At 46.9% G+C, this 15,802-nt stretch overlaps 1 protein-coding gene across 1 annotated transcript; it reads right to left on the bottom strand.

Annotated features, from left to right (window-relative positions):
* Nucleotides 1-612: 612 nt before the first annotated feature.
* LOC139265232 (interferon-inducible GTPase 5-like) lies at nucleotides 613-14,499 on the bottom strand. Its single transcript, XM_070882159.1, has 2 exons — nucleotides 14,259-14,499; nucleotides 613-4,556 (listed from the first exon to the last, which is right to left on the bottom strand). Exon 2 carries the CDS (start codon nucleotides 4,547-4,549, stop codon nucleotides 3,359-3,361), a length of 1,191 nt encoding a protein of 396 aa, XP_070738260.1. The 5' UTR covers nucleotides 4,550-4,556; nucleotides 14,259-14,499; the 3' UTR covers nucleotides 613-3,358.
* Nucleotides 14,500-15,802: the final 1,303 nt, after the last annotated feature.

Raw genomic sequence — 15,802 nt, 5'->3', positions numbered from 1 at the left:
GCACAGGCCTGCCCACACTGCGATATGTGTGCGCACTAGGTCCGTGAAGCAGAGCAGGTCTCCAGTCGTCCTGGTTAACCCTTGCCACTGGATAAAGGCCGAGCTCTGTCAAACCCGTGTGGTGTGCAACGGTCACCACATGTTAAAAAAATCCACGCACAGGCATCTTCCACCCCCTCAATTGGAGTTCAGGACTGGAACATCGGTCCTTCATTGAAACATCTGTGAACTCATGTGGAAGCAAGTCATCCTCGTTTGAGGGACTGCCTATGATGAATGAAGAAGAAAGTCATGGGCTGCAGGAGGATATCAATCTATTGGTCAGGTGGGCAGAGCAGTGGAAAATGGAATTTAATTCAGAGAAGTGTGAGGTAATGTACTTTGAGAGGGCAAATAAGAAAAGGATATACACATTATGTGTAGGCCACTTAATAATGTTGATGAACAAAGGGACCTTGGAGTACATGTCCACAGATCCCTGAAAGTAGCAGGCCAGGTGGATAAGGTGGTTAAGAAGTGTAGGGTGTTCATTTTCCACTCTACTTTGATTCATAGATCTCGGGAATTCCAGGAAAGGACTCCACATAATGCAAAGTTTAGGCTTAACCCAACTGTTAGTTTTATTATGCAAAAATCAACTAAAAATTACAGAACAAGACTTCTGCAAGAATTGACCAAAGACATACAATCACCCATCCAGTTAATTTTGTCAATTGTCGGCTCCTGATTGTTTGTTCCTTGAACGGTTGTTCCCCTTCGATGTTCCCTCTTTCTCATCCTGCTTGTCCTTCTGATCTACCCCTTCCTTCTCCTTCCATTGTTTTCTTCCTTCCGTTCCATTGAGCTGCTCTTAGCTCGCATATATATATATATCCATTTTATGAATAAATCTCCTGCTGGGCTGGGTTTTCCATTAACGCGTCTGGATCAGTTTCGATGTTTGTGGTGATCAGTTTGACTGGCTGTGGTGATGGGTTTGGGTGGCCACAATTTGCATACGGAGTCGACAGGGCAAAAGATAACTCCTTATCTTTAGTGCCACGTTATCCAAAAATATGCGCCTTGTGGGATCCTTTGTTGTCCTGGTTTTTCATAGACTTGTAGTCTCCCGAGGGAACTGTTTTTCCCCCTCTGGCCAATCAATCCAGGGGCTCCTCTGCACGATTGTATCAAACCCTTTGTCCCGATATACAATCAGGTCTATCTCCTGATTGCAGAAACTGTATCGATCGGTGATGAGTCACCACCTGCACCAGGCTGGCACACTTTTTCCCACCCAGGGAGTCCCAAAAGTTTCCTTAAAACATTTCTAGTTCATGGCCTCTTCCTGTTCCTTTTGTGAAAATGTGTAAACCTTACAGAAGGCATACGGAATGCTTTCCTTTATTGGCCGAGGCACAGAATATAAGAGCAGGGAGGTTACGCTTAAATTGTATACTTTGGTTAGGCCACAGATGGAGTACTGTGTGCAGTTCTGGCCACCATATTATAGGAAGGATGTGATTGCACTACAGAGGGTGCAGAAGAGATTTACTAGGATGCTGCCTGGAATAGAGAATCTTAGTTATGAGGACAGATTGGATAGGCTGGGTTTGTTCTCATTGGAAGAGGAGGTTGAGAGGAGACCTCATTGAGGTGTACAAGAAGCCTGGACATAGTGGATAGTAAGGCCCTATTTCCATTGGTGGAGGGGTCTATTATGAGGGGGCATAGTTTTAAGGTGGTTTGTGGAAGGTTTAGAGAGGATTTGAGGGGGCTTCTTTATGCAATGGGTTGTTGGGATCTGGAACTCGCTGCCTGGAAGAGTGGTGGATGCAGACACCTTCACCACTTTTAAGAGATGGTTGGATGGGCACTTAAAGTGCAGTAACCTGCAGGGTTACAGGGAGCTGGTAATTGGGATTAGACTGGATAATCTTTTGTTGGCCGGTGCAGATATAATGGTAAGTATTACAGGGAATCAAATACGGCCAAGGTGATTTCCTGGACTAGTTTCGGTCACCTAGATGGTTCAGAGAGGATTTTTCCGAGATTTTTTTCTCCCTAAATTGGTCTGGGTTTTTAATCTTGTTTTTACCTCTCCCAGGAGATCACATGGCTCCGGTTGGAATGGAGTGTAGAATGTTTCAGTGTAAGGGGTGTCGCAGTTGTGTGAGGCGGACTGGTTGGACTGGGTGCTCTTTGCCTTTCCGCCATTGTTCATTGTTCATAGTTTTATATGTAACCTTCAGGGCTGCTGACCAAGGGCCGTGCGGCTCTTTGTCGGCCGGCGTGGACACAATGGGCCGAAATGGCCTCCTCCTGCACTGTAAATTTCTATCTTTCTATGGTGAAGTAGGACCATGCGGTGGTGTCAATAGTCATTGTGAGGTTACCGATGATGCAGGTTGGTTGCATTGTCAATAGTCACTCAGAACGGAGGGGCCAAAATGTCCTCCAAAGTAACCGTGATAAAGGCCAGAAGGGAGAGACTTTATTTGAAAAGTGAAGTTAGAGTGAAGCACACAGATTGACGGGGGGAGGAAGGGCTCCTCTTTTCCCCTCTTCTTGCAGTTTTCTCCTCCCAGTGTGCAGGATGCAGAAATAATGCTGACAAGGTGTGTGCAGCAGAGAGTGTGATGTGCCTGTGGTTTATCGCTAATAATCACTGAGACAGCCAGGTGTGGTTGTACAACAGGTTAGGAATACAGGAAGTCACACAAGACAGGTGTATACCTGTCCAGATAGGTGGGTGGCTCAGTCTCAGGCCCATTCTGACTTGGTGCCCTTTCTATTGGGACTCGTCCTACTCATATTCAACACATATTGCAGGGCGATATGATAGAAATGTTTAAAATGGTGAAAGATGGGTTAGGTAGATAGAAGCAGGCTGTTTCCAGGGGTTGAAGGGTCAAGGTGAGGAGCCAGTGATACAAGTATAAATGTGAGATATTTGGAACAGTGACCAAGAGAAACATCTTTACACAGAGCGTTGTGAGGCTGTGGAATCACTCCCAGGGTTAGTGGTTGGGGCACTAAGTTCTGTAGTGACAAGTGGTCCTTGTGCTTTTATCCAAGGCAGGCCTCAGCCCAGTCATTTGCTCCAAATGTTGCTGCAATGATTCGAGAGGTGCAGGTATCAGGGAGCAGCAGTAAACAGTAAATAAAATCTAAATGCGAGCAAGTATCAATTGTTTATCTTCATCTATTGCTATTTTAATAACTTTTACTAATAACTGCCTGGATATCCAATCAGGCCCACCATAGAGAATGAGTTTGACACCCTGCAGGTAAATCTGTCACACTCTAGATCAAACATCACTACAGTCTCTACAAACTGAGGAGTAATGTTGACAGGCCTGGCGTACAGGGGATCATGTCAATCTGATCCAAGTGCACTCTTCACCAGCTGTTGTACAGCTTCCGAACGGTCTTCCAGTGAATCCTTCAGTGACTTGTAGGTAAAAGCAAAGGACGACACTGCCCCAAAGATAGAGAGGGTCACCGGATTGAAGCTGTAATTGAACCCAGCTATCATGCAAGTGACGATGGTAATACCCAACAGCACCCTGGGAATTACTGGTGGTATCTTGCTTGGCACTCGACGATTCATTTCAGTTTTCAGAACTGAAGTGGGCTTACTGACTTTGCTGGCCAGGCTTTGCAGAAACTTGTCATTGAGTCCCACCTGTTTCTGGAGGTAGATCAGCCCAGCAACTGTCAACACAAAGCCTGTAATGGAAGACAACCCTGGCATTGGCACTGGCACTGCACCCAGTGCTCCAGCGAGAACAGCCATCAGCCAGACTCTCTTCTTCATCATTCTTATTTTTGCTTCTATAATTTCCATCATAATCTTTGGGAGTGAGAGCGAGAAAGCGTTTGATTTTATACTGCAGAGATTACTGACGAGGCTGGACTTTAAGTCAGGAAAGTCATATTTGGCCAGGTCAAAACTAGAGATCAGAAAAATGGCTGGTGGTGTAACTCCAACACTTTGGAAGTTGCTGACACAGTCCCTGAGGATTGTCCTCCGCCCTTCACTAAAGTCAACACCTTGCATCCTCAGTGCATGGGCATCATTGTCTATCTTGGACCGCACATAGTACAACTCCTTGCCCTGTTCTTGAATCCTTTTGGCAAGCTCTGCGTCATTCTCTCTGAATCGTGACTGGGACACAACGATGAAAAAGTCATAGCTTTCAAACTTCACCTTCTTTAGGTAATTATTGATTTCAAAACCAAAGGAATTTGCTCCGGGAAGATCCCAGAGATGAACATTAGACAGAGCTCGATAGGGATATCTGGTTGGCTCCATCCCGGTTTCTTCATTCCCAGTTGGAGCAGCTCCCTGATCTTCGCTCCGAAGACCTCTCATAGCATTGATGAAGGTGGATTTCCCCGAGCCCACATCACCCATCACTGCAATGTTCAGCTGCATGTTGTCTAAATTGTCTGACCTCCTCTTTATCTGAAGAATCACTGCTTCCAAATCACCAGCGCTATACATAGATCGCAGGTTCCTGCTCTCCTCAGCAGTGAAGAACTTGGAGAGTGTAGACTGGGCCATTTAATCTCTGAAAATAACATCAATGCACAAATGTTACACATCAGGAATGTGCACCGTTTGGGTCTCCTTATCTAACGAAGGATATAGTTGCCTTGGAGGCGGTACAATGGGGGGGTCACCAGATTGATTCCTGGGATTAGAGGGCTGTCTTATGAGGAGAGATTGTTAGAATGGGTCTATAGTCTCTGGAATTTAGAAGAATGAGAGGTGATCTCATTGAAACATACAAGATTCTGAAGGGGATTGACTGGGTAGATGCTGAGAGGATGTTTCCCCAGGCTGGAGTGCCTAGAACCAGGATAAGGGGTAGGCCATTTAGGACAGAGGTAAGGAGGAATTGCTTCACTCAGAGAGTTGTACATCTTTGGAATTCTCTGCCCCAGAGGGCTGTGGATGCTGAGTCTCTGAATATTTTCAAGGCCCAGATGGATAGATTTTTGGAGTCTAGGGCAATCAAGGGATTATGGAGATCGGGCGGGAAAGTGAAGTTGAGGTTGATGATCAGCCATGATCTTATTGAATGGTGGAGCAGGCTCAAAGGCCTGTAGGATCTACTCCTGCTCCTATTTCTAATGTTAATAATAATAATAACTTTTATTTATATAGTGCCTTTAACGTGGTAAAACGTCCCAAGGCGTTTCACAGCAGTGTTACAAAACAAAACAGATAAATTTGACACCGAGCCACAAAAGAAGAAATTAAGGCAGATGACCAAAAGCTTGTTTAATGAGGTAGGTTTTAAGGAACATCTTAGAGGAGGAAAGAGAGGTAGAGAGGTTTAGGGAGGTTTGAGAGCTTCGGGCCCAGGCAGCTGAAGGCACGGCGACCGATGGTTGAGCAGTTCTAATGATGGATATTCAAGAGGGCAGAATTTGAGGAGCACAGACATCTTGTGGGGTTGTGAGGCTGAAAAAGATTAAAGAGATAGGAAGGGGCAAGGCTGTGGAGTGATTTGTAAACAAGGATGATAATTTTGAAATCGAGGCGTTGTTTAACTAGGAGCCAATGTAGGTCAGAAAGCACAGGGGTGATGGGTAGTCGTGACTTGGTGCGAGTTTGGACACGGGCTGCTGAGTTTTGGACAAAATCAAGTTTACACGGTATACAATATGGGAGGCCAGCCAGCAGTGAGTTGGAATAGTCAAGTCTAGAGCTAACAGTCATGAATGAGGGTTTCAGCAGCAGAAGAGCTGAGGTAGGGGCGGAGGCGGGCAATGTTACGGAGGTGAAAACAGACGGTTTTAGTTATGTTGCGGATATGACACCTAGGTTGCAAACAGTCTTGTTCACCTTCAGCTTGATGCGAGGGAGAGTGGTGGAGTCCGTGGTTAGGGAACGCAGTTTGTGGCGAGGACCAAAGATAATGGCTTCGGTCTTCCCAATATTTAATTGGAGAAAATTTCTGCTCATCCAGTACTGGATGTCTGACAAGCAATCTGACAATGTAGATACCAAGCATGGGTCGAGAGAAGTGGTGGAGAGGTAGAGCTCGGTGTCGTCAGCGTACACGTGGAAACTGACTCCGTGTTTTCGGATAATATAGTCAAGAGGCAGCATATAGATGAGAAATAAGAGGGGACCAAGGACAGATCTTTGGGGAACACCAGAGGTAACGATGCGGGAGTGGGAAGAGAAGCCATTACAGGAGATTTTCTGGCTACGATTAGATAGATAAGAATGGAACCAGGCGAGTGCAGTCCCACCCAGCTGGACGATGGTGGACAGGCGTTGGAGGAGGATGGAGTGGTCAACTGTGTCAAAGGCTGCAGTCAGGTCCAGAAGGACGAGGAGGGATAGTTTACCTTTGTCACAGTCACAAAGGATGTCATTTGTGACTTTGATGAGAGCCGTTTTAGTACTGTGGCAGGCGCGGAAACCAGATTGAAGGGATTCAAACATTGAAGTCATGGAAAGATGGTCACAGATTTGGGAGGCAACAACACGTTCAAGTACTTTGGACAGGAAAGGGAAGTTGGCGATTGCGATAGCTAGCGTGCAAAGTGGGGTCAAATGTTGTATTTTTGAGGAAAGGGGTGATGACAGCAGGTTTGAAGGAGAGGGGAACAGTACCTGAGGAGAGAGAACCGTTAACAATGTCGGCTAACATGGGAGCCAGAAAAAGAAGTTGGGAGGTCAGCAGTTTAGTGGGAATAGATTCAAGGGAGCAGGAAGTGGGTCTTATGGACAAGATGAGCTTAGAGAGATCCAGAGCGGAAAGCAAAGAGAAACTAGAGAAAGATGGGAGTTTAGGGCTAGGGCAGGTGGGAGCCTCAGATGAAGTTTGGCCCGGTGGGCTCGGGGAAGGAAGGGAACTCGCAGAGGCAGCTGATCGGATGTTCTTAATCTTTGAGACAAAGAAGTCCATGAGCTCCTCACACTTGTTGTTGGAGGTGAGTGTGGTGGAGACAGGGGAGAGAGGTTTAAGGAGACGGTTAGCAGTAGAGAACAATAGCCGGGGGTTAGTTTTGCAATTCAGAATGATCCTGCAATAGTGAGCAGTTGTTGTAGACAAGAGTAGGAACCGATAATGTTCGAGACAGATGAGGTGGTGAATGGCTAAACCAGTTGTCCACCACATCCGCTCAAGTCTGCGCTCTTTTGACTTGAGGGAACCAGTGGGAATGACTAGCATGGCAGAGAGTAATCTTTTTAATAGGGACTAGGGCATCAAAGGTGGTGTTGAGGGTGTGGTTCAGCAGATCGGTGGCTGCAGGAATGTCATTGTTAAGAGCGCCAGAGATTGGACTGTTTTGAGTTGATAAGTGCAGTTTTAAGAGAGTTTGGAGAGCGTTTTTTCCAGGGGCGGATGCAGAAGGAAGTAGGTTTGGATTGGGGAAGGGAGATGTGGGTCGAGAGCGATACAAGGAAATGGTCAGAGATGGCTTTATCTTTAATTGACAGGGTTGGAATAGCAAGGCTACGAGAGACTGCAAGGTCAAGGGGCTGGCCGTGAATATGGGCTGAGGAATTTACATGGAGGGAGAGATTAAGAGAGGACAGGAGGGTAATGAACTCAGAGGAGAGAGAGCATGATGAATTAAGATGGAGGTTGAAGTCACCGAGGATGGGAAGTCGCTCGGTGCATAGGCTGAGGGAGGAAAGCAGTGAGAATATATCCGTGATAATATGATCATACTTGGGTGGGCAGTAGAGAACGAGAATTTTGAATGAGAGGGGTGGAATAAGGCAAGGTGTTCAAAAGCTGAGAAAGTGTAATGTTTGAGAAGTTTCAGGTCTTTCGGAGGGTGCCATCTAGCCCCACGTTACTGTGTGTGGCAAAGTTTAACAGAAAGGTGCATTGAGTAAGTAGTTGGACAAGGCTGGTATGACACATGTTGGGACTTCCATTTTTACTGCTCCATCTTGCTCCCATGTTAAACTCTGCTGGTTAAAGTTAGTCCACCCAAAATAAAGAGCGTTCAGTACTTGTTAAAGGCCAGTGGTGGTAAAACCCAACTCAGCCTGGGATAAGCACACAGGCTGGAATCACTGCTCACAGGCGTGTCTGAGAGGAGATTGTGTGAATGGAGCGAAAGATTCAGGTTGTAGCAGAACACTGACAGAAGCAGCAGTGATTTTAGGGGGAGACTCTCTCTATGGACAGTCCCTCACCCATGGACACAACACACTGCCTGCTCACATGCACTGAAATGGAAGAATTAATTGTTCACAGACCCACAACTCTTAATACGGATAGAACGGGGAGTGAAGTTAAAAGTTGTATCAGATGAATGGAATGAAACATTGATGTACTGAACTGACAGGCGATGGAGATAAGCAGGACTATCCGCCTGTTACATGGGTCACATTCATTTCTTGCAGCAGTGGAGGCAACTTCTTTATTCTCAAATATTATTGAAACAATTTATAATATCAGTAAAAGTCCGCAGTTACAGTGCAGCTTTGTATAACAATGATAGAGTAAGAACCATACCAAGCTCTTCATTCAGAGAATCTCACAACACAGCAGGAGGCCATTCGGCCCATCATTCCTGTGCCGGCTCTTTGAAAGAGCGATCCAATTAGACCCACTCTCCTCTCCCCATAGCCCGCCAATTTTCTCCTTTTCAAGTGTTTATCCAGGTCCCTTTTGAAAATGAATATTGAATCTGCTTCCACCGCCCTTTCATGCAATGCATTCCAGATCATAACAACTCACTGCATTAAAACATTTCTTCTCATCTCCCCTCGGGTTCTTTTGTCGATTATCTATGCTACAAAGTGTAAACATAGAAACATAGAAAATAGGTGCAGGAGTAGGTCATTCGGCCCTTCGAGCCTGCACCACCATTCAATATGATCATGGCTGATCATTCACCTCAGTACCCCATTCCTGCTTTCTCTCCATACCCCTTGATCCCTTTAGCCGTAAGGACCACATCTAACTCCCTTTGGAATATATGCAACAAACTGGAATCAACAACTTTCTGTGGTAGAGAATTCCACGGTTCACAATTCTCTGGGTGAAAACATTTCTCCTCATCTCAGTCCCACATGGCTTACCCCGTATCCTTAGACTGTGACCCCTGGTTCTGGACTTCCCCAACATCGGGAACATTCTTCCTGCATCTAACCTGTCCAATCCCGTCAGAATTTTATATGTTTCTATGAGATCCCCTCTCCTTCTTCTAAATTCCAGTGATTATAAGCCAAGTCGATCCAGTCTTTCTTCATTTGTCAGCCCTGCCATCCCGGAATCAGTCTGGTGAACCTTCGCTGCACCTCCTCAATAGCAAGAATGTCCATCCTCAGATTAGGAGACCAAAACCACACACAATACTCAAGATGTGGTCTCACCAAGGCCCTGTACAACTGCAGCAAGACCTCCCTGCTCCTATACTCAAATCATCTCGCTATGGAGGCCAACATGCCATTTGCTTTCTGAACTGCCTGCTGTACCTGCATGCCAACTTTCAATGACTGATGTACCATGACACCCAGGTCTCGTTGCACCTTCCCTTTTACTAATCTGTCACCATTCAGATAATAATCTGCCTTCCTGTTTTTGCCACCAAAGTGGATAACCTCACACTTATCCACATTATACTGCATTTGCCATGCATTTTCCCACTCACCTAACCTGTCCAAGTCACCCTGCAGCCTCTTAGCATCCTCCTCATAGCTCATACTGCCACCCAGCTTAGTGTCATCTGCAAACTTGGAGATTTTACACTCAATTCCTTCATCCAAATCATTAGTATATATTGTAAATAGCTGGGGTCCCAGCACTGAACCTTGCGGTACCCCACTAGTCACTGCCTGCCATTCTGAAAAGGACCCGTTTATTCCCACTCTCTGCTTCCTGTCTGCCAACCCGTTCTCTATCCACGTCAATACATTACCCCCAATCCCATGTGCCTTAATTTTGCACACTAATCTCTTGTGTGGGACTTTGTCAAAAGCCATTTGAAAGTCCAAATACACCACATCCACTGGTTCTCCCTTATCCACTCTACTAGTTATATCCTCAAAAAATTCCAGATTTGTCAGGCATGATTTCTCTCTCATAAATTCATGCTGACTTGGACCAATCCTGTCACTGCTTTCCAAATGCGCTGCTATTACATCTTTAATAATTGATTCCAACATTTTCCCCACCACCGATGTCAGGCTAACCGGTCCATAATACCCTGTTTTCTCTCTCCCTCCTTTTTTAAAAAGTGGTGTTACATTAGCTACCCTCCAATCCATAGGAACTAATCCAGAGTCCATGGAATGTTGGAAAATGACCACCAATGCATCTACTATTACTAGGGCCACTTCCTTAAGTAGTCTGGGATGCAGACTATCAGGCCCTGGGGATTTATTGGCCTTCAATCCCATCAATTTCCCGAACACCATTTCCTGACGAATAAGGATTTCCCTCAGTTCCTCCTTCTCACTCGACCCTTGGTCCCCTCGTATTTTCGGGAGGTTATTCGTGTCTTCCTTAGTGAAGACAGAACCAAAGTATTTGTTCAATTGGTCTACCATTTGCTTGTTCCCCATTATTCACCTGATTCTGTCTTCATCATTGATTAGTCTTCATTAATCTTTTTCTCTTCACATATCTGTAGAAGCTTTTGCAGTCAGTTTTTATGTTCCCTGCAAGCTTACTCTCGTATACTATTTTCCCCCTTCTAATTAAATCCTTAGTCCTCCTCTGCTGAATTCTAAATTTCACCTGTCCTCAGGTTTGCTGCTTTTTTTGGCCAATTTATATGCCTCTTCCTTGGTTTTAACACTATCCTTAATTTCCCTTGTTAGCCACGGTTGAGCCACCTTTCCCATTTTATTTTTACGCCAGACAGGGATGTACAATTATTGTAGTTTATCCATGTGATATTTAAATATCTGCCATTGCCTATCTACCGTCAACCCTTTAAATATCATTCGCCAGTCTATCCTAGCCAATTCACGTTTCATACCATCAAAGTTACCTTTCTTTAAGATCAGGACCCTAGTCTCTGAATTAACTGGGTCACTCTCCATCTTAATGAAGGATTCTACCATATTATGGTCACTTTTCCCCAAGGGGCCTCGCACGACAAGATTGCTAATTAAACCTCTCTCATTACACAAGACCCAGTCTAGGATGGCCAGCTCTCTAGTTGGTTCCTCGACATATTGGTCGAGAAAACCATCCCTTACAGACCAGGAAATCCTCCTCCACAGTATTGCTACCAGTTTGGTTAGCCCAATCTATATGTAGATTAAAGTCACCCATGATAACTGCTGCACCTTTATTGCATGTGTCCCTAATTTCCTGTTTGATGCCATCCCCAACCTCACTAATACTGTTTGGTGGCCCGTACACAACTCCCATTAGCGTTTTCTGCCCTTTGGTGTTTCACAGCTCTACCCATACAGATTCCATATCATCCAAGCTAATGTCCTTCCTTACTATTGTGTTAATCTACTCTTTAACCAGCAATGCTACCCCACCTCCTTTTCCTTCCTGTCTATCCTTCCTGAATATTGAATACCCCTGGATGTTGAGTTCCCAGCCTTGGTCACCCTGGAGCCATATCTCCGTAATCCCAATTACATCATATCCGTTAACAGCTATCTGCGCAGTTAATTCATCCACCTTATTACGAATGCTCCTCGCATTGAGACTCAGAGCCTTCAGGCTTGTTTTATTTAACACTCTTTTTCCTTTTAGAATTATGTTGTAATGTGGCCCTTTCTAATAGTTTGCCCTTGATTTTTCTGCCCTCCAATCTTACTTTTCTCCTTCCTACTTTTGCTTCTGCCTCCTTTTTACTTCCCTCTGTCTCCCTGCATAGATTCCCATCCCCCTGCCATATTAGTTTAAACCCTCCCCAACAGCACTAGCAAACACTCCGCCGAGGACATCGGTTCCGGTCCTGCCCAGGTGCAGACCATCCGGTTTGTACTGATCCCACCTCCCCCAGAAACGGTTCCAATGTCCCAGAAATCTGAATCCCTCTCCCTTGCACCATTCCTTAAGCCACGTATTCATCTGAACAATCCTGCTATTCCTTCTCTGATTAGCATGTGGAACTGGTAGCAATCCTGAGATTACTAACTTTGAGGTCCTACTTTTTAATTTAACTCCTAGCTCCCTAAATTCAGCTTGTAGGACCTCATCCCATTTTTTACCTATATCGTTGGTACCTATATGCACCATGACAACTGGCTGGTCACCCTCCACCTCCCCCGCCAGAATGACCTGCAGCCGCTCCGGGACATCCTTGACCCTTGCACCAGGGCGGCAACATACCATCCTGAAGTCTCGTTTACGGCCGCAGAAACACCTATCTATTCCCCTTACAATAGAATCCCCTATCACTATAGCTCTCCCACTCTTTTTCATGCCCTCCTATGCAGCAGAGTCACCCCCAGTGCCATGAACTTGGCTGCTGCTGCTTTCCCCTGATGAGCCACTTCCCTCAACAGTATCCAAAATGGTGTATCTGTTTTGGAGGGAGGTGACCGCAGGGGACCCCTGCACTACCTTCCTTCTCTTGCTCTTTCAGATGGTCACCAATTCCCTATCTGCCTGTGTAACCTTTACCTGCGGTGTGACCAGCTCACTAAACGTACTATTCACGACGTCCTCAGCATCGTGGATGCTCCAGAGTGAATCCATGCGCAGCTGCAGTCCTGTAATGCAGTCTCTCAGGAGCTGCAGCTGGACACACTTCCCACACACACAGTCACCCTGACTTCCCACATAGCACAGGAGGAGCATGACATGTCTCTGGGCTCTCCTGCCATGACTTAACCTTTAGATTAACTTAATTTGGCAACAATGCCAAAGGTTTCCTAAAGGTATCCCAAGTGTGTACATTGGGAGCAGGGAGGCAGCGCTGCAAGGATCTCTTTCGATCTTTAACCAACAATCCTACCGCACCAATTAACATCTGACCCCGGACCCTCACTCCTTGGGGACCCCTCCCCTCCCCTCCTCGGGGACCCGGACCATCCCCTCCTCGTGGACCCAGATCCTCCCCTCCTCAGGGACCGGGACCCTCCTCTCCTCGGAGACCGGGACCCTCCCCGGGGATCTGGACCCTCCCCTCCTCGTGGACCCAGATCCCCCTCCTCAGGGACCGGGACCCTCCCCTCCTCAGGAACCCAGATCCTCCCCTCCTCGGGGACCCCGGACCCTCCCCTCCTCGAGGACCCCGGACCCTCCGCTCCCCGGGAACCCCGACCCTCCCCGCCTTGGGGACCGGGACCCTCCCCTCCTCAGGAACCCAGATCCTTCCGTCCTCAGGAACCCAGATCCTCCCCTCCTCGGGGACCCCGACTCTCCCCTCCTCGTGGACCCCGGACCCTCTCCTCCTCGGGGATCCGGACCCTCCCCTCCTCGGGGACCCCGGACCCACACCTCTCCTCGGGGACTGGGACCCTTCCCTCCTCAGGGACCCAGACCCTCCCCTCCCCGGGGAGCCGGATCCACTTCTGTTCCAGCTCAGTGACCCAGTACATGAGATTATTTTACTGCAAGATAAAGCAACCTGCATTAATAAAATGCTCCTTTACTGCCTCACTGAGTATTAATATCTTGGGTGCAAAGTATGTCCCACTCCTCCTCAGCTTTAAATGGCTGCAGATTTAAAGGGTCAGTTTGCAGAAGGCCCAATGATGACATCTTGTACCCTTCCCCCACTCTGTGTCCCACTTCAGATACTGAACACCACATTCACTGGGTCTGGGCTTCAGAATTGTGATGGCACCAGTTATTAAACTAATTCATTACACAGGATATACAGCACAGAAACAGGCCATTCGGCCCAACCTGTCCATGCCGGCGTTTATGCTCCACTCGAGCCTCCTCCCGTCTTTCTTCTCTATCAGTATAACCCTCTATTCCCTTCCCCTCATGTTTATCTAGCCTCTCCTTAAGTGTATCGATACTATTTGCTCCAACCACTCCCTGTGGTGGTGAGTTCCACATTCTCCCCACTCTCTGGGTAAAGAGTTTCTCGTGAATTCCCTAGGGATTGCTTGGTGACTATTTTATACTGATGGCCTCTAGTTTTGCTCCTCCCCATAAGTGGAAACCCTCTCTGTGTATTTACTCTATCGAAACCTTTCATCATTTTAAAGACTTCTATTAGGTCTTCTCTCCAAGGGAAAAGGGACCCAGCCTGTTCACCTTCCCTGCTGGGTATAACTTGCAGACACAGACATTCAACCTTCAGAGACCTGTGGCTGGCCCTACCAGCGAGACAGGGGTTGTATTGGAGGTACTTACATTGTGTAGTTCCTTCACTGCCTGCAATCTCTGTTTCTCTTCAGGTTCTGGATGTGTTTGAAACACAAACTCCTGAAATTAGGGTGTTTCTGTGAGGGTTCGGCAGCTGCAAGAGGTTCCTGTGAAACTGAAACTGAATGTCAAGGGGCGGGCCTTTGATGGGAACGGGGGAGGGGTGTGTAACAAGGGCAGGCTGTGAACTTTATTCCAACTGGAGGTGAAGTTCGAGTCAATACAGAGACAGCAACAGAACAACTCACTGCAAACACTTCACACAACCTTCACAATCCCTCAGCGTGTTCCCAGAGAAGTGCCCAGACCCTGATCATTGTCAGATGTTGGGCTATCTCCAGCAGACCCGGTTTTAAATGGGAATGTTGCAGTGGCTGCAGTATCAATAACCTGCACCAGGTGGTGCTATCCAGCTATCAGAAATTACTTGTCAGCAAGCACCGTTACTGAAGTTTCATCAGGACATGAGGGACAGGAAGAGGCCATTCGGCCCCTCTGGCCTGCTCCTCCATTCAGTTCGATCTTGGAGAGGAAGGCCATTTAAATGTGGTGGGTCGGGGAAATTCTGCTGACCATAATTTTGTGGTAGGTTTTGGTGGAGTGTCTCTCTGCCTCATTTTCCTTTCCATAACATCTCGTGCTGCACAGATTATGCCAGGAAAAATCCAGGCCAAAACAGAGGTCAAAACAAGAGCTTGACAAGTATCTGTTCAATAGTTTCAGTTTTTAAGAAGAGAGAAAGCAACAACAGCTTGTATTTATGTAGCGCCTTTAACATAGTAAAAGGGCCCAAGGTGCTTCACAAGAGCGGCACCCAACACAGTTTGACACTGAGCCACATAAGGAGCGATTGGGGCAGATGACCAAACATTCAGTCAAAGAGGGAGGTTTTAAGCAGCGTCTTAAAGGAGGAAAGAGAGATAGAGAGGTGGAGAGGACTAGGGAGGGAAGTCTAGAGCTTGGGGCTGAGGCAACAGAAGGCACGGCCACCGATGGTGGAGCGATTATAATCAGGGATGCTCAAGAGGGCAGAATTAGAGGAACACAGATATCTTGGAGGGTTGGGCTGGAGGAGATTACAGAGATAGGGAGGGGCGAGGCCATGGAGTGATTTGAAAACATGGATGAGACTTTTAAAATCAAGGCATTGCTTGACTTGGAGCCAATGTGGGTCAGGGAGCACAGGGGTGATCGGGGAACGGGACTTGGTGCAAGTTAGGACACAGGCAGCAGAGTTTTGGATGACCTCAAGTGTACGTAGGGAAGAACATGGGTGGCCAACCAGGAGTGCATTCTAATAGACCAGTCTAGAGGTCACAAAGGCATGAATGAGGATTGCAGCAGCAGATGAGAGGGGTGATGCAAACTTTACAATGAGGGAGGAGGAGTGTGAAATATTAGACGAGATAACTCTAGTGAGAGAGGAAGTATTAAGGAGCCTAGCAGCTTTGAAAGTGAATCCCCAGGCTGGATGAAATGTATCGCAGGCTGTTAAGAGAAGCAAAAGAGGAAATAGCAGAGACTCTGACCAT

The sequence above is a fragment of the Pristiophorus japonicus genome, chromosome 6 (genome assembly GCF_044704955.1).
Source record: "Pristiophorus japonicus isolate sPriJap1 chromosome 6, sPriJap1.hap1, whole genome shotgun sequence".
Taxonomy (NCBI): domain Eukaryota; kingdom Metazoa; phylum Chordata; class Chondrichthyes; family Pristiophoridae; genus Pristiophorus; species Pristiophorus japonicus.
The sequence above is the reverse complement of the archived record's forward strand: the minus strand, read 5'-3'. Positions and strand labels throughout refer to the sequence as shown.

What these genes read in the sequence shown, in the direction of transcription:
- LOC139265232 (XM_070882159.1), bottom strand. Translation starts at nt 4,549, where the DNA reads ATGGCCCAGTCTACACTCTCCAAGTTCTTCACTGCTGAGGAGAGCAGG.